Genomic DNA, 25,461 nt, shown 5'->3' with positions numbered 1-25,461 from the left:
GACACAAGAGCTCAATCATCAGCTGTCCTGTGAGAAGAAGGCTGTCTTGCAGCAGTTTCTAAACCACTTCTCAGGAGGGAAACCAGGAAAAAACATTTGAGGTGGGCCAAAGAGTACCAGAATTTCACGGTGGAAAATTAAAAAAGTTGATTTATTGATGAATCACAGTGATAGATTAGTGTCAGTAACAGAGGGGTTTATCCTGACCAATTTCAAAGATTTAACTTACACTTGTTGGGACAAATATAGATCTCCTTTAATGGTTCCACTCATTATCAGTAGGATGTCCTTTGAAAGAATACAATTTACTAATGTGCCCCTGGTAGAAACATAAACCTCAGCTTTCCCCTGAGGTCATAGCTTTTAAAGTGACTGTTAAGCTACCCAACGGGGCACATGGACCACAGAAGTACTCCGTAAGTGTGACTTTAGCCCAATTTTTCATTAGAACCTGTACCATATTCCTATAAAATAATGGTCTCAAAAAGCAAATAATGGACATGTACTGCTACCAGATATAAACGGCATATGAACACACACTAGTCACAACTGAATGATTAATACTGATATTGCATAGCTTAGTTCTTATCTCAAACGATTTCGAATAAATATTTAAGTGCACTGTTTCGCTATGATATGATAAAGTTTTATATCCAGGCTGCAATTTGCTCGTTCCTTGATTGCCATCTAAAAAACAAAAGAACAAAGAAAAGAACTCGTTAGATATGTGTAAAACAATGAGCTTAAACGTTACATTAATCATGTAGGGAAGACATACAACGGCATTCAGTCACGTCATAATACAGAATTACAGGCTACAAAGCTAATCAAAAAGCATATAAATAATGTAATGCTTAAGTCTGACTGTAAGCGGCCGGGTCGTTTTGAGGTACATATAGCTAGTGTCACACTTTCCCACAGCAGTGAAGGCAGCATTACGACGGACTGCGTGAGGCGTGTTTGGCTGGGCAAGGACATACTGGGCTGTAATGACATTTGTGTAAGTTAGCCAACTAATGCTTACTAGCTTGTGACGAGCATTAACCTATCTGTGACCGCTGTACAAAACTTGACCAAGAGAACCACTGCGTCTAGACTGACTTCAGCAAGTTTTCGTCTGTAAAAGGTAACATTAAGATGGTCGTTTGCAAAGCCGGTGCAGAGCTCACTACTAGCTGGTAGCTGGTTAGCCTAGCAAGCTAGCAGCTATCATCGGTTGTCACGGGAGTCAGCCGGCTAACCAGCTAACTTGCACGTCCTTTAATGTCAACGTTTAGGAGAATATTTCTTGAGTCTAATGACCCAGCTATTTGTACTGTCCACATACACGCTACTAAATAAATGATCAATACCAACGTCAATGCAAGTGTTTCCTGTATAACCTAAAATGGTGATTGGCAATTTAATAAATGAAAAAGCTAATGTTCTAACGTCAAACAGTGGCGATCGACTTCCTGTAGAAATGCAATTTTATAAAAACCTAAATAGTAATAATACTTTGTACCCGTCCTGTCACCAAAATCATTTACACTGTAATCGTTCACGACTCTTAACATGCCTTGAATATAAATTAATTTTCATACATTATGCGACTGACTTTAGGTTATTTTGATAGTTGTTAACTATGTGGCTAATATTAGATTTATTTTTCATTTTGTCAGATGTCAAAAAACAGACATGCCCTTCACAAGTTACCAAAAGATGACACATATGCCAAAGGAGCTGAAATCTGCCTGGATGTATTCCCTGTGAAGATTTCTACTTAAAAGACTACAACAGTTACTGTAGAGATTAATTTCACTTCACGGTGCTATGATTATTTTGTAGAATGTTCATGTCTGGTTAATTCAGTCTCAGCTGTCACCAGGGAGTCTGATTATAAACTTGTGGTCTGCAATTGGTCATGTGCTCCTGGCAAAGTCTCCGAAAACCCTCAGTGGAAGCAAGGCAGGGCAAAATCCATCAGTTGCTTCAACTAGAATTCACTTTCATTTCCCATATGAATTCTGGTTTATTGATTTGCTGAGGTATTCCTTCCCCCCTTTTAAAACAGATTATTTTATATGAACAAAGGATTAATGGCCTCAACGGTGCCATTTAAATGAATAAGAGCCAGGTATTTTTTCATGGGTGTGCATGAAGAAGAAACCAGACCTAAAACGAGAGTGACTACTGAACTTAAAGCTGCACTGTCATCATTTAAGCTAACTTGTTGTCTGATTTGAAGTTAGCTGGCCCGTCCCTCCACTCTACATGTCCACACTTTGACAACTTCTTTCTTTCTTTTTTCAAGGCAGCTCTCTGCCTACTCTTCAAGCTTTTTTTTCTTTGCTTTTGATTGTGAGCAGTGGTTGCCCCTCCAGTAAACACACCTACACTTTGGCTGTCACAGCTGCAGTGTGTCTCAGCTCGTTGGGCAGAGCAGACAGACAGGCTGGGTGTTGACGAGGTCATTGTTTTGACCCAAAAAAACACAGCTCAAAAACGGCATTAAAATCTTTTAAGCCTTTTAATAGGAATAAAATGCTTACAGCACCAAGAATCATCCTTAAAATAATGTTTCAGCATCAATATCAAAGTAGGGTGTATTTGGTAACAAATATTGTGATGTTTGATTATGTCCGAGCATTAATGAAGTGCTTTTGGGGAGATTTTACAATATGGCGGTGTTTATATTGTCTATTGCCATAGGGCCTTAAATATTGTGATACTGATTTATTTTTTGTTGTTTTTCAACTGTAGTATTATTTATTACTCTGGATATATGGATATAGTCTAGTAGAATGTACATTTCTTGTATTTTTGTTTTTTTCTTGCTTTTATATACTAATATACTACTTCTTCATCTTATTATTATTATTATTATTATTATAATTTTATTTTATTGATTTGTTAATTAATTAATTAATTTTTACCTGCATATGTTTGACTTTGAATGGGAGCAGCTGTAACGCAAGCAATTTCCCCTCAGGGATCAATAAAGTATTTCTGATGCTGACTCTGATTCTGATTTATAGTCATATGACCTATGATAGCACTTGAATGGAATCACTTGAGTTTAACACTCTGCTCATCGATGTCCTGGTGGAAACTCTTTTGTGCTCACTGTTGCCATGTTCTGTCCTTTCTGTGGTCTCAGGTTTGTTGGGGTAGATCCTGCTGCTGTAGTTGGGAAAGCGTGAGGTGCTGAGGGTACGATCTCTGTGACTTGAGCTGTCCCACATATTTTTGGGTGATGGTCAGCTGGTGACCGGGGTTACTCTGGCCCCTGTTGTGAATGGCTGTGAGCAGAGGGGGCATCGCCTTCTGGGTGGGTTTTGTCTCCAGCCATGGTAGAAGGCAACCCATCACAAAACAGAGCTGGAGTCTCAGTCAGGTAAAGTGCTTAATTTAAGAGCTTCTCTGCCATATCACATTTGATTAGTGTATTTGAAGCAACTTTATGAAACCTACAGTTTCTTAGTTCAACCCTACTGTAGTAAGTAGAAATCCCACGTGTGTTACAGTTTTTCAAATGTAATGTAGGTGCTAACACAACTCATCATATGAATGTGATATGTTGAAAACTTTCTTTTTTTTCTTTCTTTCTTTTTACGTTTGTATTACCGACTGTTAAGAACTAGCATGAAATTGTCACAGCTTCCATATTGCTTGATTGCTTTTACTTACTGTGCTATTCTAGCCTAACCATCTTTAACCTACTGTATCTCTGTGCTGGATGCATAGAGATTAATGTCTCATCTGACATTGTAATAGCTTACAAATATATTATTATCTGTAAAAAAAAAAAAATCTCAAAATGTCAGACTGCTAATGTGAGGAAATGTCAACATCAACTCAGTATTTGCACAGCCTTGTTTGTTCATAATCTCACTGAGTCCTTATTACTTCTTCAGGCTGTTGACTGGAAGTGGATCTGCCAGACACGTCCCCTGACCAGTGCATCATGGGCCCTGGCACCTCCCAACAGCTTAAGGTATCAAAACCTTAAACAGCCAGCTCTGTCCCACCCATTCCACCATGCCAGCCAGTCTCAGAGAGGTGGTTACTACATGGGGGACTGGGTGGAGTCACTCAGCGTTTGTGTGCTGGTGCGACAGGGTGAGTCGGACGGCCTCCACACACTGCTTGAGATCCCTCTATCTGGGCACAATAAACTTGGAGAGCTTCTCGCTCTGGAGGCTCTCAAGTCCTCTGAGTTCTCCTTTCCGTTGACGACAGTGGATGGCTGCAGAGAGGATGACATCAGCGTTGACAGCTTCAACCAAAACAATGTTGATGCTGTAAAAAGAGAACATGGCTGTTTCAGAAGCCTGTTTGAAGCAGAGAGGTGTCCTGCACCATTCATGTATGGCTCACAGTTTTATTGTTTTCATTGCCCGGGCACAGAGCCGGTACCTGACAGCGGGCTGAAATCCAGGCTGGATATTGGACTTTACAACAAGCCTGTGGAGCTGCCTCTGCTACCTCCGACTTATCTGTGTAGCAATGTAAAGAAAATGGAGGGGGCGCATACTGAAGGAAACAGTGAAAGGGAAGAGAAACTTGCCATGATGTACGAAAGACTTAGGATAGAGGTAAGAATGCACACTGGTTCTGGGTAAGTGGTCAGCAGGGCCGATTTACTGCGAAAGAACTGCATGCAGGTTGGCAGACCAGCCAACATGCATGCACAGCTGGTACTTGTTTTGAGATCAAGGTACGATTGTACATTTTGTCACTGTAATTCACAAAAAAAGCTGGTGATGCCTTGCAAATTTGACAAATTGTGCAGCAGTACTCATGTCTAATAGAAAGAGGCAGCAGAAATACACCAACAAGCATGTAGCATATATAGCTATTCCTATTGCCACATTTGTTTTCCTTGCCTTTACACACCTATGAAACAAATATTTACCAGCAGGGATGATTAACAAAATCTGTAATGTTTTACAAAAACTAGCTTGGATCGGCAACAACACTCTATACTGTGATTGTGTCCTGCTCTGCCTTCTTTCAGCTGGCTAGTTACTAAAATGAGGACCGTTCTTAGAACTCCTTTGCAATGGTAAACCAGACTGGAGTGTTTCTGGAAAGTCCAGTTAAGTAAGCACATTACTTTTTCTGTGTTTACTTCGCAGCTTCCAAGTTTCTTTACGAAAACCCATGATTACACCATGTACTCAAATGATGTAGAATTCATCAATGGACTCCTGAATACCAAAACCAGGTGAATCAGCTTGGACTAATGGCAAAGCATTATTACAGGCAGCTCTCTCACTGTGTCATTCCTCGTGTGATCTGACTATCCTTGTGTGTTGTTGTAGAGGTCTTGGAGTGTACCAGTTCACTCTCTTCCTGTGGCGCTTTCTATGTGTGTGGTACTACACCAGTCCTAAGATGGAGGTGCTGAAGCTTACCAAGCACATGGAGGACGGGACCATTAAGGCTCGCTGGAGGGTCAGAGGCCTTCCCTTTCACTCTCTGCTACTGCGTCTCTATCGGAGAGACAAATCTCAGCTGTACAGGTAATGCATACTATATTCAGACTGGAACTGGTGCTGTTCTACAGCTGTTGATGATTTACTTTGATTCACTTTTCAAAAGTTTTTCAAAAAATCAACCAGCCAACATTTGTTTTCAATAGCTCTATGTAGTGTAGGCTACATTTAAACAGCATTAAAGGGACACTATATAGTTTTATAGAAGTTAAAACTCAGATTTTTTAAGAATAAACAAGCTGTTCTCAAAACTAGTTCCCAGAACCCTGTTTGAAGCTATAATGGTGTCAGGGTCAACACATGTAAAAAAAAAAAAGTAACATGTATGAAATTGTGTTGTCCTTCAAGGTCAGTTTGTTTATTCAGTTTGTTTAGGTAGAAAATTCTGTAGAAGGACTGACTCTTCCCATTAACATTTCTTCAACAAAACCACTGGTGCAGAACATTTGGTCTATTCTTTCCACCTTTTCACGCCCTGTGTGTGTGGTATGCCTGAGGTCAGTGCTTAAAGCCTGCAGTCTGTATTTTTGAGAATAAAGTGGACTAAGCTAGAAAATACAAAATAGAAATTGTTACATTTGCATTAGAAAAAACAAAACAAAATAGTTACAGACTACAATTTTAAGTGGGGCTTTATTCATCATTTCAGCATATGTTTTTAACTTTTAATTTACTTTGCCTCGTGATGTGTTTTTATGTATTTATTCCTCAGCTGAACAGACATGCACATGCATATAGGCTGCAGACAGCAGAGAAACCCCTCTCTGTGATAGAATTCAGAGTTGACCAGCGTGGGGAAATGCCTGTACACCGCCGGTGGTGTCGAGTTCAGTGCTATAGGTGTTGGGGCAAGTGCTGAGTGACTGCGCTGAAGAGTCAAAAATATTCTTACTTATATTTGAGTCAAAAAAAAAAACAACTTGACGTGCAGAATGTCATCTCCATACATATTTTCGGGGCAGAAATCACTGGCTGCACACTGAGATGAAGCTCTGGTGTGGTGAGAGAAAAAAACGCTGGACATGATTAAGCACTCTCATTGTCATTATAGCAGTGGTAAAATCAAACTTTTGCATAATACACGTTTGTATTTAAGTTGCCACAGCAAAATATAATATCGGTTACACAAAGGTATTTATTTAATATCCTGTTAATAAGTTAATGTATTTGTCACATTTTTCCACTTGACTGATACTTTCATTTGCCAGACAATTACTATAATAATTAATGTAAACCCTGATAGGTACTGTATCAATACTGTGAAGAGGATTACTCAAACAAATTCAAATATTCAGTATTGATATTCATTTATATTTCTTTAGTTTTGATAACATTTTTGATGACACAGAATGTTTAAGTGTGAAGGTTTTTATGATGTTTTTAAGTCTTTTGTCAATGGTTTGTAATTTAGCTTCATCTATATGTCATTTGTTAAAGGTCATATGATGCATTCTCTACTTTTTACATTGGACAAGACGGACTCATTCACTGTCATAAAGTTGAAAAGGTAAGCACCTGAACTGTGTTTTATACCATTAAGTCCCTACTGACATGTATATAGAGGCTGGAGTGGATTTTGTGGAGAAGTGGCTCCCAATCTTTTTTCCAACACATATTGCCTGTTTCAAAAATAGTTGTAGGATGGCATCTTCCCATGGAAAAGTTTGGGAAAAGGGTACCAATGGAGGCATTTTTGACACTACTGTATGTATCAATGCAACTGCCGCTTCTTTTAGCATACTCAGATGTTCGTGCTGTCATTTTAAAACTGATTGAGGGAATCTTCAATTCTTCATTCAGAATCAGATTTATTGCCAAGAAGGATTTTACACCAACAAGGAACTTACTTTATATCCCACATTTCCACAGTAACAGGACTTTTCTGGAAATTAAGTTACTCGTTTATTGAGCTGTTTAATTTGCCCGACTGAGGTTTTTCTTTGATTCTCGTCTCCCTGTGTTGCAGATAATGCCAGCTCTGCCACCTGTCCTACCCAGAGTAACTTCTCTCATGGCAGGGGCACTGGTTGCACTCGGGTTGCAAGAGCATCGACCTGCCCTCAACCTGCTGCCCTTCCTCCTGTCCTCGCTAAGACAGATCAGAAACTGACCCCAGGACAATGATTAGAGGATAAACGGCCACTTGAATCAATGGTGTGTCCAAGGTCCATGTGACTCTGCAAAGTTTAATTCACTCTCAATAGGAACACATTAAAATGGATGCTTAAGAACTCAGTCTTAGAATCTCATAATGTTGCCCCTGAATTAAACAGAAAATCAAAACATTACTCTGCTTTTCCTTTATCTAATTTTAGTTTCATCATTATTAGGAATGAAGGAAGTCCTTAATCTCAATACAGAACTGCCACACAACACGCCAGTCAGCTGTTTTAAAGCAACCATTATTGTTTGTATTTGATCACATTTGACAACAGAAATAAATACTTAAAGACAGTTGTTTAAAGGTACAACAAAAATCTTGCTGTCAAACGTGACAATTTGAAGTTTCAGAATGTCATTGTTTTTTCACTTAAAGGGATATTCTGGTGTCAGTTTAATCCATGGTCTAACGCACCGTGACACCGAGTAGGACCCCCTTCGAGAGATAAAGTTTGCGGACCGCTAGCTAACGTAGTATTAGTGTCCTCAGAAATGACTGCACAACAATACATTGCAGTAAATGGGTCCAAGTATGAAACCGCTATCAGAAAGCCACAAATAATGCTCAGAACAGCACCAAAATTCAGCAACATTTTGAGGCATCAAACATTTGATATCGTTGCCGGATTTGTCGGAAAAGATAAACAAAACTCACCTATCCAGCTGCAGGCTCGTTGTGGGGAAGCCCCATGAGTCAATTACCAAGTGCAGTAGAGTTCCGCAGCTCAATGATGATCATTACTGTGGGACTCTACTGCACTCGGTAATCAACTCACAGGGCTTCCCCACAACAAGGTGGCTTCTCGGATGGTGAGTTTTGTTTAACTTTTCCGACAAATCCGGCAACGATATCAAATGTTTGATGTATTGTATGCAATGTATTTTTGTCGTGCGGTCGTTTCTGAGGATGCTAAAACTACGTTACCTAGCAGTCCGCAAACTTTATCTCTTGAGTGGGGGGGGGGTCCTACTCAGTGTCACCATGTATTAGAACATGGATTAAATTTACACCGGATTATCCCTTTAATTCAGTTAACCTGATAAGAATATTAGACTGAGAGACATTAAAGATGTTTTCTAACACCAGGACATACTTCATGATGACTGAAATCTCATATTTGTAATGCAATGCTTACATCTGCTGCAGAAACATGCATTGCAAATGGGGATGCTGCATGAAGCTAGCTGCCAAACAAGCAACTACCAGTTAATGACTCCTCCTTTAATGGTAGTGGTCCAATATATGCTTAACAATGCTTCCGTTGGTAAGATGAGAAGACGGATGTTGATCTCATGTCTGCATGTTAAATGAGAATTTCAAGATTTGTCACACTGGGTCACCTAAACCAGTTTTTTAAATTGAACTTAATCTCTCTGATCAAACTGTCAATCAAAAGAATGTTTCAGACTCAAAATCATCACCAGAAACCATTGAATCATGCAGTTACGCTAATTATTAACTGAGCAGTAACTGCCAACTGCTATGTTTTGAGCATCAACTCAAAGAAGATATAACTGTTTCCATGAAACTTAACCAGCATGTTTTGAAGTGGAGTGTGAGAGAACCCTGCCAAGGTTCAACTCGAGAGGTTTTCAGTCATTGGCAGTGGACTCTGGCATCTGGCTCCCTCCATGACATATTCATATGTAGAACATGGTTGTCTAGCATGTAATAATACAATGACTGTTGACAGACATGGGCCTCTCTGCACACATTTGTGACTTGAATTTTAGCTCTGTATAGATTGAAATTTGTGAAAAATATACATTATTACTATAAGAGGAAGTATTTTCAAACATGTCTTGGTACAAAAATGGGAAGATTGTGGTGGGAGCGTGTTATGGATGCGTTTCTGCTGATCAAAGAAGTTATTTTGGTTAAATCTACAATGCATACTGTGTAAATCACAGCTGCTTTCAAAGGTTATGTGCATGCTGCCTGCATGTGGTCTCAGCTTTACCTCTGGCTCAGTGTATCACACTGAATACACTCTCAGAGGAACACGCTGATAAAACTGCTGAAGAGGTTTGTGCAGGTTCTTTGTGTTGGTGCTCCTTACAGCTCAGATTACAGTTCCACAGTCAACACCTTGAGCCTCTGTCACATTCACTGGGCCATTCCTCAGCAGTAAAGCAGGGCACATTATCCTGCTGGTGGCAGCCACTGCCTTTGCTTGGTCTGCAACAGTGTTTGGACGGATGGTCCATGTCAAGTAGCATCCACATGAATGCCAGGACCCAAGGTTTCCCAGCAGGACAGTTCATCGTAATGAGATGATCAATGTTATTTACTTCTCTTGGTAGCCCTTTTCATGCTGTGGCTGATCGCTAACAAATTCTATGTACAGGCCGAAACCAACAATGTGTAAGTGAGTCTCTCGAAACCATTTTCAGCCTTAAGCCCTTTGGTTCTCACTGAAGATTTAACTCCTATGAAACGCCTGGCAAATACATAGCTTCATTAGATAAGGCTCAGTAATTGGATGGCCATTTTTAGTTTTTAACAAACACCAATTAAACTGGAGGAAACAGTGAATTTTTGGAGGCTACTTTCATCAGATTATCCACATAGTGAGTACTTTGGGGCAGCAGGATGGATTTATGGGACTGGGTCAAAAATAAGTACGTGTGTTCATGGTAATGAAGGAACTTGCCACCCAGGTCGATGCTGAGGTTCACTGGTTTTAATAATAATTAGACTTCAGTGGCACTCTTTTTGTTCATGTTGGCGTCGTTGACACACCACATGCTGTGCCAATCATTTAAGATGTAACACGACAGTTATAAACTGGCAAAGGTTGAGCTGCAAGAAAGCAGAACCGTTTCAGAATTACCATATCATTGGAAAGGATCAGCAGGTGGTTCACTAACTTCATTTCACTCTGTGAAATTAAGTTTACAAAAGTTTAAACCACAAGGAGTCATCAAATAGTGACTGTGGTAAGTCAAATTGTCAGGGGAATCTGTTAAAAGTTCCTGCATGTTTTTATAATTGCACTGGTGTATCGATAATGTATGGTAAAAGGAAGCCATACAATCTTACACTGTATTGATGTTCTTTCCCACTCCTATTCCTGACATTGTCCTGAAAACATTTGGGGAAAATTCAGCTTGACTCTGAAACAAAACAAGTGATTTAATTGGGATGAATGGGTGTAGTGATCTGTCTGATGCTGTTACACGCCATCTCATTAACCAATTATTAAATGATAACAAAAGAATATCCTCAAGAACAACGTCTTCAAGGCTTTAATATAGACATTCATCTATTAACTCTTCCAGTTAGGCAGCCACTTAGAGCACTAGCTCAGTAGTATCAACAGAGAGGATCCATTTTGTGAAATGCAAAAAAAGAAAGAAGATGCACTTGTTGCTCTGCTACGTGTAAAAAGGAATACACAGAGACTTGCTAACTGAGTAAACTGTCATGGATGCATGGATATAGACTATATAGTGTGTTGAATATCTCCAACTCGGTCTTCGAAAAGACCTGACCTGTACAAAATGTGACTGTCATTAATGCTTATTGCAAAGAAATCTCTGTATAGAAGCTACTGTATTCAAATGCAGTTGTGAAGTTGAGTTGTACATACTCAGACTGGTTGCTCAAGCAAATATTGTGACTTCACTGTTTCACATGGTTCAATAATATTTAGTGCTTCTTCAAACCAAGCAATATAAAGCATGCTGTTACAGTAGCGGGTGTTTATTTATCAGTCACATCTGTATAGAGCCAACCCTCAACAGGTCCCGTGTTGCTTACGTGCCACATGTCCTGCAGCAGTAACCACACTGTGTTAATACCGTTTGTGTGAATAAAATAAACATATGATCTAACAATGATCAGTGTCTGTCATTTATCAGTTATGCATGGTGATTGTGATGTCTGTCTGTGAGAGAGGATATCAGAACAACAACAGACAGGATTGACATTACATTTGCTATGGCTATTCATGGTCTCAGCACATGAATGGTTGTGGTTCTCGAACTTTTATTCTGCCAAATCTTCAGGTCTGATACTCTGATTTGTAAGCAACAAATACTAAAAACCCCAGATTTGCCTGGAAAGTTGCTGATCACATTTATGCCCCCCAGAAAATGTGCTTTTTACTTTTTGACACTCCACGTATTTCCTCTCGCAAAAACTTTCAACTTTATATAAAAGTATGTAAAAATATGTCCCAATCAAACCAGTAGCTGGCTAAAAGTGTTGCTGAGTGAACACATTCCCGTTTCCTGACAAACTCTTAACCAAGTCATTTATATGATCATTCATTCTAACACTATTTGTATTTAGTGTAATACACACTGCAGAGTCTAATAGCCACTAGTGGGCCTTTAGACTTCAGATTAGCAGTGACATTAGACATGCTTTAACTAGAAAACCCTTATATTTATGATATTTCATAGTTCAATTCATTTCTGGTCAAAACCTCTGGCTATTGTTGGTGTCTATTAACTAAATAAGTGTCTTTTTACACAGTGTGGTCAATTAAGCTGCATTTTAGTGAAAACAAGGTATTCCAAAACAGTTTCTCTCCAAGATGTTTAAAGTTTGACAAATATTAGGGCAAACATGGTTTCAATTGCGGTCCACTTCATGTTTTGTGTAGAAGACAGTCATGTTAATTTTGGGCATTTCTCTGCGAAATAAGCGCATTATATTAGAGTATACACAATAAAGCTATAGTTCAGTGAAATGTATCTCCAGCAATATTCCTACCAAAAAATGTTTGAAGTTTGATAAATATTATGGCAAACATGCTTTCATTTAAGGTCTACTTCATGTTTTGTGTGGACATGTCAGTTTTGGACTTTTCTCAGTGAAATAAGTATCTGTGCACAGTAGAGGTAGGTAAAAATATAGATTCATCAGTGCATTCCAATATTTTTTTTTCCCAATTCAATATCGATTCAGAAAATCCTCTGAATCAATTCAGTCAAGCAGCAGCCCTCGACCATCCGCTGTCAACGTCCTCCCCCCCTTGCGTCTTGCTGGAGTGCGGAGGGAACGCTGTTATATCTATGTTTATGTCAGACAAAAATGTACAATGCAGTCCCAGGAGCAATGGCATCATCTCAGCGTAACTATGGTTGCACTATTTTATATCTAAACACATCATGTGCCTGTGTTCACAATTCAATAAGAACTAGAACTGCCTAGAGGAAAGATTAATAATTTAAGATTACTTTTTTTAATTAAAAAATGATCAACAGGTGCTCTAATTATTTGTTTATTCCTACTTACTGAATGGATATAGAAGCATTTAAATCAATACTGAATTGAATCGATATTGAATCGAATTGCGACCTAAAGAATCCAAATCGGATCGAATCGTGAGGTTCTTAACAATGCCCAGCCCTAGTGCACAGTAAAGTAAATTAAGCTGTACTTCAGTGATGAAAATGTGTGAAATGCAATTGATTATTCACATGTAAATACATTTGAGAAATATAGGCACAGAGATTACTGACCTGAGTTATATCCTCTTGCCAATCATATGCATGCAGTTCAGCGCTGAGAGCAGTGGGTGTCAGTAGAGAACAGAAATCTGACAGAGTGGAAACATACACTGATGCTGTTAGATGACCAGGGAGGTACTTAATGTTTTTCAGCCACTGTTACATCACTGAATGTATTTAGAGTAAATAATCAAAATTGGCTTCATAATGTTGTTGCTTCTTTTACCTGAGTAAAAGTTTTTTGTTTATTTTTTGTAAAAGTTTTCCAACACTTCTGCAGCTCTGGTTAATAGAATGAAATTAGAATACGTTTTAGCAAAGTGACAAACAACATAACTTCAACCTTTCTGGAAATTTCTGGAAATATTTACAAATCCAGAACTGTATAACCTCCAGGATCCAGTTCAAAGATAAGAAATCACATCATGGACTGCTTCAGGTTACTAGTGGAGCAACATCGTGCTTCTGTTTGTACTGAACAACAAACCAACTGCTTGCTGACTGTACAAGTTTACAGAGACTGAATGGCTGGAAATGATATCTAACAATAAGAAGTACGTAAGGGAAGCTAAAGGGAAATACACCCAATAGAAGATAACACAGCCCTTCTGGAAGACAATTCTGGAATAGTTGAGCAACTGGCTGGGAAGGACTTTACCTGTATCACCAAGACTGTGTTTACTTGGGGACAGAACCCAAATACACAACATTTTGGCCAGAGAATTCTCAGTGATCATGGTGAGCACCACAGCGGCCACTGGGATAATACTTAGGCACTGGAAAAAAAGCCCAAATCTACGAATTAAAAGAATGGGCAAATACCAACCAAAAAGCATCAATGTGGGGTCTTTTCTGGACTCATATCACACTGGCTGATAAACTTGCCATATGAATACTGCCACATGCTGTTACATGTTTTCTATGCTATGTTTGTGTCCTCAGCGCTTTTGTTTCGCACTTATTTGCTCATTTAACCACTGGTACTATGTACGTGGTGATTAACAAGGTTCGTCTCATAACGTGAATTGTTGTACTGTCATACAGCAAAGACAACAATAAGAACGTGAATTGCAAAATAATTCCTTCACATCGACTAAATATCTATTCATTCATGTTCACGTCAGCTGTATGATTCATGGCTACTTCATGCATAGATCAACAAATAACTTGAAACACCGTTTTACCAGTATGAGTCACATGCACAAAAGTGTGGGGCTGAGAGCATGCAACCTGCAACATTGTAGGCACTCCCTTTTCATATGGCCTTTATCTGGATAACATAGGACTGAATGAATACTTGTTTAATTGGAAACAGATAAAGCATTCGTGTGACGCTCTCCATAAATGACGCTGGTTTTCTTAGTCACCCACTTGCCCTGCCAATGTCAATTAAGCGAACAAAGACTTTTAAAGTACATGTTAAGGGTTCTTTTTCTTTATGAACAGCATCAATCAATAACAACATTAAACGTGTAGGTTGCCCTTGTGCTGCTAAAACAGCGCTGACCTGTTGTTGAGTCATGGACCCCAGCAGGCCTCTTCAAGTTGTATGTTACACCAAGACCTTAGCAGCAGAGCATTGAACTCCTGGTAGTGATGAGGTGAGACTTAGAGGTGGACTTCAACGTTCAATGTCGAGATTCAGTTCCCGAATTGTTCATATTATTCGTTCGTTCGTTCGTTCGTTCAGTCGCGTTTCTGGTACAACGACACATGCAGAAGCATAATTTTTCACTCAGAACTGAGATTTAGTTTCTCTCCCAAACCTTAGGGGAAGAAATGTATCAAAGAGAGCTCACCCACGCATGGTGAATGTAAACTAATGAGAAGAGTTCTTGAATCAAAATTATCTCGCTCAGACATTCGTTTTTACGTGGGGGGAATTTGCATGAAGTAGGTAGGCACATAGAAACAGCTGTTTGCCCCCCTCTCTCTCTCTCTCTCTCTCTCTCTCTCTCTCTCTCTCTCTCTCTCTCTCTCTGTGGTAGACTGTCCCTTCACTTCCCTGTCATTTCCTTTCTGTCTGTGGATTGGTACAATGGGTGGGGAAATGGAATTAGGGTCGAAAGTTCTATTTACAACCACGAAAAGAAAGAAGGCTCAAACGCAGTGAAAGCGATAATAGGTGCAGGCAAATCTGATGCCTGCAGTGATCAGATTTGACATGCCAACATATCCCCATTAATTTGCTCGGCCTATACATTTCTTAGCCCATAAAGTTACAGAAGGCAGGAGGGCAACTGATGGGTGCATGCTGCTACTTTCCTTAGTAGAACACCGGTAAAGCCACAGCGGACCATCTCATTTCATCTTTTATTTTTTCTTCCAACTGGGTGAAAATCACATAAAGCACAGCTAATCATAACTCTGCCATCCCTTTCTTTCTATGGTACAAGATGGACATCAGACCCAGCCATCTTCTTCTATTGCTCTGTGGTTCAGTTCCGCTCCTTCCGTGGCCATTATAGGCACTTTCAGCGATGGACAGGGCTCCTTTCAAGCTATTTGGTGTCGATTGGTACCTATTTGTGCTGTGCACAGTCCGGTGGAATGGTGGAGTAAACTGCTCACTCCTGTTGATCTTTGCTATGTTAGCAGCTCTGTTCTAAATAAATGACTTGTCACTTGAGTTAGCTGGCAAGCTTTTGTGTGACAGCTGCTGGTGCCAACTGATCTGTGGTACTAGAAGGACCTTGCATCACTGCTGTAGAGAGAAGTTCTGTGGGCCTAGATAATTAGGATGCACGAATACGAGTACCATGCAGACATATTTAACCAGTAGAAGTACAATATGATATGGAAATTTGTTGAACACTACAACTATTCCAGACACTGAGGTATATACCGCACATTTCTGAGCTGGAATGGAAAATACATTTCTATGTAGAAAATGCATTTTGTGCCTCTGTGAGTTAGTTTTGTGGTGGTTTCCCACCTCACATCATGACATTGGTGTGATAAACAATGGGGTCAGAGCATTTTCTGCTGGACAATTGTTTTCATACACAATGTTTTTTAAGGATTTCAATTAAATGCATCGCACTACAATCAGCAGGTTAGTAAAATAAATCACTGAATCATTGTCCTTGAACAGTGTTCATTAGAATAGATTAAACAAATTGTTGAGAGTTTGACTGCGCATGCGTGCATGCACATGTGCTTGTGTGGGTGTGTATATGGCCACATTAGGATCGTATTTGGTTACACCCTGCATTGTATGGTTGCCTTTGTGCTGTTCCATTCTGCCTACTATTCTACTGACAATGCAGCAACCATTAATCTTCCGATTAACTGCTCTGAGTAAATGTTGCCTCTCCAGCATGGAAGAAAGAGCAGGAGTTAAGTGTTTACACAGCACTCAGTATTATATCATCGTGGTTAATGCACTGATTAGCCACTGTTAAAAGAGTTAAGAGAGGAGTTGTCAGTGGTGTTTCCTGCCCAGTACTGTGGCACCACAATACCATTCAAACAGTAGTTACAATTTGACAATACGTTCCTAACAGGCATATGTTTGCATGCTGCCGTCACAAGTCCCTGTAGAACCCTGAGGAAAACATCACAATCAAATATTTACACTTCAAAGCAGGATGCACCTTTTCACTTCGCCAACAAAGATTTTGTCAATGATTTGATATCCTTGGTACAAAGACAATATATCTAATGTTTTAGCTGGTATACTTTTACTTTCCGTAAAAATAACTAACTGTGAATTTGATGCAGCAACATGTCTCAAACAGTCAGAAATGGGGCAACAGAAGATTGAAGAGAAAGTTGTGGAACGATGAAAAAAGCCTGTTTGGATGATTCCACAGGTAAACATGAATTGTTGACTTGTGGCAGGAACATAGTCGGCTATCAAAGGAGTATCCTCGAAAGCTGTTAACAAGCAAGGGTGGGACAAGGTTCAACACTTTGTCCAAAACCACGTGAGCAAAACAGTTTGGAAAACAGCAAACAGGAAAATGTATCAATGCATGACTGCAATAGTTTTAGGTATTTCACAGTCTACAAGCCATAATTTCCTGAAAAGATTTGGAATGCCAGTGACCCCACATGCGGCATCAAACACCAATATGAATGTATAAAGGATGTTAATACATGGATTTGGGAAAGTCATTGAGACAGTTCATCACTAAATTCAAGCTGAGACCACCATTGAAATCAAATGCAACGATAACACCAACTTCTTTGTAGTGACGGTGGAGCTCCTCACTTGACCTTAATATGACAATGTTGCATTTTAATTGTTGTGCTTTGTGTCTCATAACAGGACACAGCCACATTACTGAGGATTATATTCATATTTCTGTTTAAATACATTTTTAACATATTCAAATAAAATGTCAGGAAAACGTTTAATACCAGCATCGAGTTGACATACAGTACTGACGTTGAAATTTGGTTGGTTTTGAGTCAAAATTCGACGTCTTTCTAATATTAGATGGTTGAGTCCAACATCTCTCTGATGTTAAACTGAAGAGTGGTGCCAGCTGCAGTAGGAAATGAAAAAGTCAGGTGGCCCTCATAGCAACAGGAAGAGAAGTATATCTCTTTGTTTCATCCATAACTGTCTTCTCAAAAAGGTGCCTCGCTTCATTATATCTCTTGTATTATTTAGAACCAGAGCAGATGTCAGGCCTGTTTTTCCCTCGCGAGTAAAGACTGCCTTTTAGTACGGCACATTTTAGGATGAGTTACAGAGGATTTTAAAACCTTAAACTTGAAATATGTTTAGGGATGCCTCTGATGCTCACTGTACATGTTTTCTTATGTCTGGCTATGTTTTTCGTATGTATGTGTGAATTAAAAATGAATTTTGAATAAGTCTGGCTGTCTGGAGGGTAGAAATACACAGCAAAACATCCAAACACGCAAAAACACTGGCAGGTTTGAGACAGATTTAATCTGATTTTTTTTCAGTATTTTACAATTTAACATACAATTAAAACAAACATGTGAAATTTGCAACACATATTCAAGGGCACATATTTGGTTCTTTTGATTTCCAATGTGATTATTGTTCCTAAAATCATGCAGAGAAACATTACTAAAGAAAACACATCAGCTATCCATCACTGGTTTGTATTAAATATTGCTATGCAGATAAATAATGTTACTACAGTCTATATGGGTATATACAATTTATACTTCAGCATTCTGAACTGGAACGGAAATAAAAAGGAAACAACCGTGTAATAAATAAGTGTTAATCGGTGCTGTACACTGTCCATGCTTGACTGCTGCAGGCGAAATTTTCTTCACTCTGCCTCTGCTCACTGCAGCCTGCCTTGAAAGCACAAGAACAAATGTGGTTCAGTCAGAGGGATGAATGCTGACATTTCACCTGATGCATTTTGGAGGCAGGACCACACTTCTGAAAGGTTAACCCCACCGATTTCGCACACATTTAAGTGTCTATATGTGACAAAATTAGTATGAAGCCTTTTGTGGCTCCAGAGGAAGCTGCATGTAATCTGATAAACTGCCTATAGGCATGTCACTTAGTAGCTAAGTTGCACTGTGGGCAATGTAGGCATCAGATCTTGAAAAGCAGTCCACTGGTCTGCATTGCACTTCTATAACACTGTTAGAACCATTATGGACAGTTTAAATGAACAGAATTGATACAGCAGAGATATCACTTGATTCCACACATTCTTCTTCCGTCTCATATATTTGTTGAGAACCTCAGTAACCTCTCACATTAATAGCATGATCTAATAGCAACAATACATATACCCTTACATGCTGATTTAAAATAGTAGTTCAGGTGATTTTAATAGGAGCTTGTTGTTTGTTCAGTTTGTGTGATTTAAATATGGAGTTCTTATACATATACATACAGGAAAGCATGTGTTTTGTTGTCTGGGTGAGTAGGCTTTGTTTATTGAACTCATACAAAGTCCAGCTTCCTTGACTGTCAGACAGCCTTGATGTGTCAAACAAATCTTCTAATAAGTGAGCCGTGATTAGGACCTATTGTTGAGAGTGAGAGAGGTCACTCCCTCCACTGTATAACAAGGTGTTATATAACAGCAATCCGTTACAAATAAAAATTCAGCTGTACTTATTGATTTAGTCATTTATTACAATGTCCCTGCGGATATAAAACACCTATATCACCAACATGACAACTCTACAGGATTTAACCTTGTGTTCGGCTTGGTGCATGTTGGAGTTAAACCACTAAGTTTCTACGAGTGGGATAGGAGAATGTTTTCGACTCATTAAAGAGAACGTACTGCTTCACCTTGCCTTATTTTAACAAACATGCATCTAACTTAAATATAGCAATGTGAAATCGAACAAGTTCGATATCCGTGGTTTAATGGCATGTAATCCTTCACCTCAACTTATAGAAATGTGCCAACTTTGTGTTTTTCACTTGAGAATGACAATAAAAGTATCAAAAGTTTCAACGGATACAGAAAAAACAAAGAAAATAGATAAAACACATCTGAGCACACATATTTAAGTTATCCAGTTGGCTTAAAACATGTTTGAAAAATCAAACAGGCTACTGAGCTTATAACCTTATTAACCTGGGCCTCCTAGCAAAACTAATTATAGAACCTCTTAGCACAGGATGTGACTCAAGTGTTTTTATCTCCGTCAGATTACAATTAAGCTGTATCATTAATCAAACATTATGTTGATTATTTCAAGATTAACCTGGGGCAAACATCACTCAGAGAGCTTCTTATGTTATCTCAGTTATCATTGATCATAAGTTTGACCTTTTCCTTTTCAATTCAATGTGATTGGACAGAATGATTGAAAGCTGGGTGGCCATGAGTAAACAGTGGGCTATAGAAGTCTGAGAGCAATTTCTGATATTTTCACACATACCTGGAAAAGACTGAGGATACAAAAGGTAAGGGCACACTCACATTAGGCAATCTGTATCATGCCCAGGTACGTTTGAACAAAAAATCAAGTTTGTATGACTGCTATGAGCCCTCTGTACCCTGCTCAAGCACAATAGACTTTCTTGGCCCTGGCATAGTTGAAAGTGGTGTGCTTTGGCACAGTACAACGTAATAACATGTGTACAGGAGGTTGCCGTGCACAGAACTGACTGAGGAGAAGCACCATTCCATTATTCGCAGACATGCTCCAACCTCTGGTTTGATCTTTGTGGAGAAGGATTGATACTGCAGCAGAATAATGAGCCCAAACACACCTCAAAGCTTTGACACACCTACTGAAGACCAAAAAAGACCAAGGAGTCATGACTGTCCTGGACTGTCCTCCGCAGTTACCTGACCTCAACACCACTGAAAGTTTGTGGAGGCACTTGAAGACTAAGAAAGCCTAGAACTCAAAATCACAAGAAGCTTTGTGCAACACTGTCACATTATGCTGGTATAATATGAGTCAGCAGATTTTACATTAACTTGTGGAGTCCATGCAGCTTGAGTGCATGCTGTCATTAAAGCAAAAGGGGGCTAAAGCAAACACTGAGATAGTCTGACCTTCATTATTCAAATTTTGATTTTTCACTGGAGGCGTTCAGCTGAAAATGTAATTTGTTGTGGAAAAAAATGTTATTACAGTCAAAATAAATGCAAACTAATAGTTTCTTGACTAATGGTCTCAGACTTTGGGGCCTGGACTTGGATGAATTAAGATGCCCACCTGTTGCTTGATGGATATCATTCATCCAGACTGTCTCAGGGATTCACTGCATAAAACCCTGTCCTGTTCTTCTTGGGTGTGTCCCCCTGTTGAAAAACATGAGAGGACAAAATTAAAAAAACTTTATCGGGTTTTCACGTATTAGGCGTGTCAACAGTGTACTTCCACATACAAAGTGATACAAATTTATAAGCAAAACAGAAACACTGCACAGGTCGTATTTACAATGATGGGGGTTGATCCTGGTCCTGGTGTCACAGGGGCTTGAGGTGTGTACATTGGCAGTGGGTCCTGAGGAGGTTGTTTCTTTTCTGTGTTGTATGGATCCTGAATAGTGTCCATGTAGCCATGTTCAGGTTTCTTACAACACCATCGAATCAGCTGGAATATAGAGCATCAAAACAGAGTTCTGAGAGGAGAAATTAGAGTGAACAACCATGTCAGGAAGCTTTGTCCTGATTCAGCTCCCTCTACAAATGATGTGGCCTTTGAAAGGTCCACTGTGTAGGATTTAGGGAGATCCACTGGCAGAAATTAAGGAATATAATATTGTTTGTTATATCTACAAAGGGAGTACATCCTCTCCCACAGAGTCTGTCATGTTTCTAGCTCAGAACAGACAAATAAATGTACAGTGCAATTACTATAACATTAACTTTGTGTCTGATTGAACAACTAGTTCCATCAGTAACCTTATGCTTGTTAGGCACTCACACCTAAATGTTGATCAGCCATGATTTTCAGGTATTAAAGATATAATGTGTACAAAAATCTAATAAATAACTGAAATGATCAACTGACGGTGGAGAAATACCGGCAGTGAGCTCTGCCAGCACTTTTGCAGTCCTGATTTATCAAGTACTGCAGCTTGGTCAGTGGCCTTAAGGCCCTGACACACACAATTGATTAGCTGACTAACTGTGACAAACGCCGGCTGTTCCACACCTCACATTTCCTTTGTCTTGGCCAAAAAGCTGCACTTGATCACACCACAAAGACTACAGCTTTTGGCCTACAAGTGTGTATGTTCTGTGCCTGCCTATAGGCAATACCTCTCTGCCCCTATACAAACTGTTGTTTTGACTAAGCAGATTTTCTTTGACACTCTTTTTGCTAATATAACCATTTCTAATCAAGTTAGCAATAATATTTCTGCAACATCCAGCCAGACACAGCCATCATCAAAAAAAAGCGCTAAGAAATTATAAAGGAGATTATGTAAGACCTGCTTAATTACTCACCATCATGATAAAGATGATTATGAGTAGCAACAAAATGGCAGCAGCTAATACTAAGAGGGCAATACCCCATCCAGGTACCCAATCACTGTTCCCACTGCTGCTGCCACCTCCTGGTGTCGGGGGATCACTGGGCTGTCCAGTTGAAACTTTGTGTTTGTCAGGTGTAGTGCTGTCCACAACTGGCTTTTTTCTTCCTTCTGTTGTGAAGGTGTGGCTGTGGTTCCCATGAGTAGTGCTGATGGCTGAAACCATGTTTGTGTCATCAGTAGAAGAGTTCCTTTGGCTTGAAGATGTTGTTCCAGGATCTATGACTGTGGTGGAAGTAGTTGTGGTATGTGTTGTCGTTGTATTTGTAGCTGTTGTTGTAGTTGTAATAGATGTTGTAGTGGTAGGTATTGTAGTTGTAGATGATGTGGTAGGTGGTGTAGTTACAGGTGTTGTAGGAGTTGTTGTAGTTGTGGTAGGTGTTGTAGTTGTGGTAGGTGTTGTAGTTGTAGTAGGTGCCATAGGTGCCGTAGGTGTTGAAGGTATTGTAGTTGTGGTAGATGTTGTAGTTGTAGGTGTTGTGGTAGGGGTTGTAGTTGTAGGTATTGTAGTTGTAGATGATGTGGTAGGTGGTGTAGTTACAGGTGTTGTAGGAGTTGTTGTAGTTGTGGTAGGTGTTGTAGTTGTAGTAGGGGTTGTAGTTGTAGTAGGGGTTGTAGTTGTAGTAGGTGCCATAGGTGCCGTAGGTGTTGAAGGTATTGTAGTTGTGGTAGATGTTGTAGTTGTAGGTGTTGTGGTAGGGGTTGTAGTTGTAGGTATTGTAGCTGTAGTAGGTGTTGTAGCTGTAGGTGTTGTTGGTGTTGTTGTAGTTGTGGTAGGTGTTGTAGTTGTAGGTGTTGTTGTAGTTGTGGTAGGTGTTGTAGTTGTAGGTGTTGTTGTAGTTGTGGTAGGTGTTGTAGTTGTAGGTGCTGTAGTTATGGTAGGTGTTGTAGTTGTAGGTGTTGTGGTAGGTGTTGTAGATGTTGTGGGAGGTGTTGTAGTTGTAGGTGCTGTAGTTATGGTAGGTGTTGTAGTTGTAGGTGTTGTGGTAGGTGTTGTAGATGTTGTGGTAGGTGTTGTAGTTGTAGGTGATGATGTAGTTGTGGTAGGTGCTGTAGATGTTGTGGTAGGTGTTGTAGTTGTAGGTGATGATGTAGTTGTGGTAGGTGGTGTTGTGGTAGGTGTCATAGTTGTAGTAGGTGTTGTAGTTGGAGGTGTTGTTGTAGTTGTGATAGGTAGTGTTGTGGTAGGTGTTGTTGTTGTAGTAGGTGTTGTAGTTGTAGGTGTCGTTGTAGTTGTGGTAGGTGGTGTTGTGGTGGGTGTCGTAGTTGTAGTAGGTGTTGTAGGTGTTGTAGTTGTAGGTGTTGTTGTGGTTGTGGTAGGTGTTGTAGTTGAAGGTGTTGTTGTGGTTGTGGTAGGTGTTGTAGTTGTGGGCATTGTGGTAGGTGTTGTAGTGGTAGTGCTTGTTGTAGTTGTGGTAGTTGTAGTTGTAGTAGCAGATGTGAGAGAAGTCCTTATAATTTTGTTGACTGAAGAAAAAGGAGAAGAAGTGATTAGAAAACTTCACATGAAGAGCAAACATGTTCCAAGTGTGGTAGGAATGAGCTGCAGAATGTGATATCTTACTGGTCGTATAGTCCATATTCAGCAGGAGAATTTGGGGTTGCACCTTGTTGACATTGTGTTGAAAGTAGTAAAAGACAACTGCGTGATTGATAGAGGAGGTGTTGAAGACTACAGTTGCATTGGCAATCACTGATCCAGAGCTGTGTAAAGAAAGTTGTTCACATTTTTATTCATCATTTGTGATATCATATTCTTACATTTTGTAGATGTTCTGATGTAAATACTGATGTACTGAATACTGAAAATAATAAATACTGAAAGAAAGCTCCATCAAAAATCCGGCACACATCACCTGATAGTTCTGGTTCAAACTTGTACTCACATATTCAACAAGTATAACCTTACTGTTCACATATTTTCTACTCAGGCAACATGGATGCTAATATTATATGGGGTATCTCTCATGGTTTGATGAATCCACACTGCCAGTAACATTGGACATAGTGAATATAATTTGTTGATGATTAAAGCATAAATGATATTGATAATACCTGAAGGTCATTCCAGCAACACCTGAATACATGTTATTTGTCTGACATACAGTGCTATCAGCGCAGCCATAGACACCTGTAAGCTGCAAACAAGAAAGACAAGAACAGAAAACAATATCACTCAACACCGTTTACAGTCACTATGAAATACAGAGGTAAAACTTTCCCAGTCTGGGATCATTAAAGTAATTCTATTCTATTCTGTTCTATTCTATTCTATTCTATTCTATTCTAAAACATGTAATGTTGTGCACATACACTGTGTTTCAGTTCTTCTGTTGTCTTGTTGTCTTGTTTCTTTATAATGAAGGGTATCACATGAAGGGACTGCAGGACACAGAGTGACTGATGAGTCTGAATCAGGCCTGGTGTCATTTAATGACCCCGTTAACGACTGCCCTTTTTTAGGCATATATACACTTTATTACGGTGGGGTATTTACTGATGTATTTTAGGTTGTAGTGAGAATTTTTGGAGGTTTTGTTCAGACAGACCTTGTTTCAGGATTCTTACAGAAAACCCTTTCATAAAAGCCCATTGACTTTGAGAGAATGGAAGTGCAAAAAAGCTAACTTATTTCCTGGGTTTTAGAATTAATTCCTGCAGTACGCTGTTGAATTTCCGGGACCAACGTTGTGATCAGCCAATCACGGCCCTCCAACATCATCAGGGCTATTCAAATGTGCTTCTTGGAAGTAAAATATTCCCAAAATGACGTATGTACAATCGAACAAAACTCCTCAGTAAAACTGAACAAAATCCCCAACTGCATGTCTTTAAGTAATTAAAATCACCTTATTAGACTCTAGTACCTTATTAGCATTGAAGCAAAATGAGCTACTGTGGGGTTGGCAAGATAGTTTTCTAACTAAACAGGCCAAGTAAGCTTGCCAATAAGCTAAAATAATTTTCACTTCAGTGAAAGCTTACAGATGACATGAGCCCTAAATTTGCTTTATCTATGGAACAGTATGACGGCCAGGGACAAGGGAAATTTTAATTATTTTTTTATTATGCACATCATAATGTCGAGAATGTTATTATCATATTATTTGTGAATAAAGTCGAAATGTCAAGAATAACGCTAATATATAATTTGGGGAATAAATTCATTTATTCAATAAGAACACAGTGATATTTCAGGAGTTCATTTATGTTTTGCAGATATTTTGTATTCAACACAGTGAGAAAAATCAGAACCCTGTCCAATTTCCATCTTAAAATGAAAAGCACAGCATACAGTGGACATCTAGTCTCAAAAATTGGGAAGTGTACAACTACGCCCTGACATAAGAGGTGCTATGACATCACTTGCCGGGCACAACATCTTTCATG

The 25,461-nt window shown here is 39.3% G+C and overlaps 2 protein-coding genes and 1 long non-coding RNA gene across 4 annotated transcripts; 1 reads left to right on the top strand and 2 right to left on the bottom strand.

Moving 5' to 3' along the window:
• The first annotated feature begins 859 nt into the window (after window positions 1–859).
• Window positions 860–7,768, top strand: c3h6orf136 (chromosome 3 C6orf136 homolog). Of its 2 annotated transcripts, none has more exons than XM_037094000.1 (7): window positions 860–1,000; window positions 3,140–3,376; window positions 3,897–4,577; window positions 5,121–5,209; window positions 5,307–5,507; window positions 6,918–6,987; window positions 7,447–7,768. In XM_037094000.1, exons 2-7 carry the CDS (start codon window positions 3,278–3,280, stop codon window positions 7,588–7,590), a joined length of 1,284 nt encoding a protein of 427 aa, XP_036949895.1. In that variant the 5' UTR covers window positions 860–1,000; window positions 3,140–3,277; the 3' UTR covers window positions 7,591–7,768. The 2 variants fall into 2 exon arrangements, with proteins under 2 accessions (XP_036949895.1, XP_036949894.1); XM_037093999.1 differs by having other exon boundaries at window positions 989–1,126.
• Window positions 7,769–17,987: 10,219 nt separating this feature from the next.
• LOC119017045 (cell wall protein DAN4-like) lies at window positions 17,988–22,836 on the bottom strand. Its single transcript, XM_037093437.1, has 4 exons — window positions 21,986–22,836; window positions 20,970–21,125; window positions 20,745–20,830; window positions 17,988–18,393 (listed from the first exon to the last, which is right to left on the bottom strand). Exons 1-3 carry the CDS (start codon window positions 22,703–22,705, stop codon window positions 20,780–20,782), a joined length of 927 nt encoding a protein of 308 aa, XP_036949332.1. The 5' UTR covers window positions 22,706–22,836; the 3' UTR covers window positions 17,988–18,393; window positions 20,745–20,779.
• A 556-nt stretch (window positions 22,837–23,392) lies between these two features.
• On the bottom strand, window positions 23,393–24,269 carry LOC119017464. The gene is made up of 3 exons (XR_005074430.1): window positions 24,127–24,269; window positions 23,636–23,775; window positions 23,393–23,538 (listed from the first exon to the last, which is right to left on the bottom strand). It is a non-coding gene; the product is annotated as an uncharacterized LOC119017464 (long non-coding RNA).
• Between the last annotated feature and the right edge of the window lie 1,192 nt (window positions 24,270–25,461).

Source organism: Acanthopagrus latus, chromosome 3 (genome assembly GCF_904848185.1).
Source record: "Acanthopagrus latus isolate v.2019 chromosome 3, fAcaLat1.1, whole genome shotgun sequence".
Taxonomy (NCBI): Eukaryota; Metazoa; Chordata; class Actinopteri; order Spariformes; family Sparidae; genus Acanthopagrus; species Acanthopagrus latus.
This window is presented reverse-complemented; position numbering and strand designations above follow the sequence as displayed.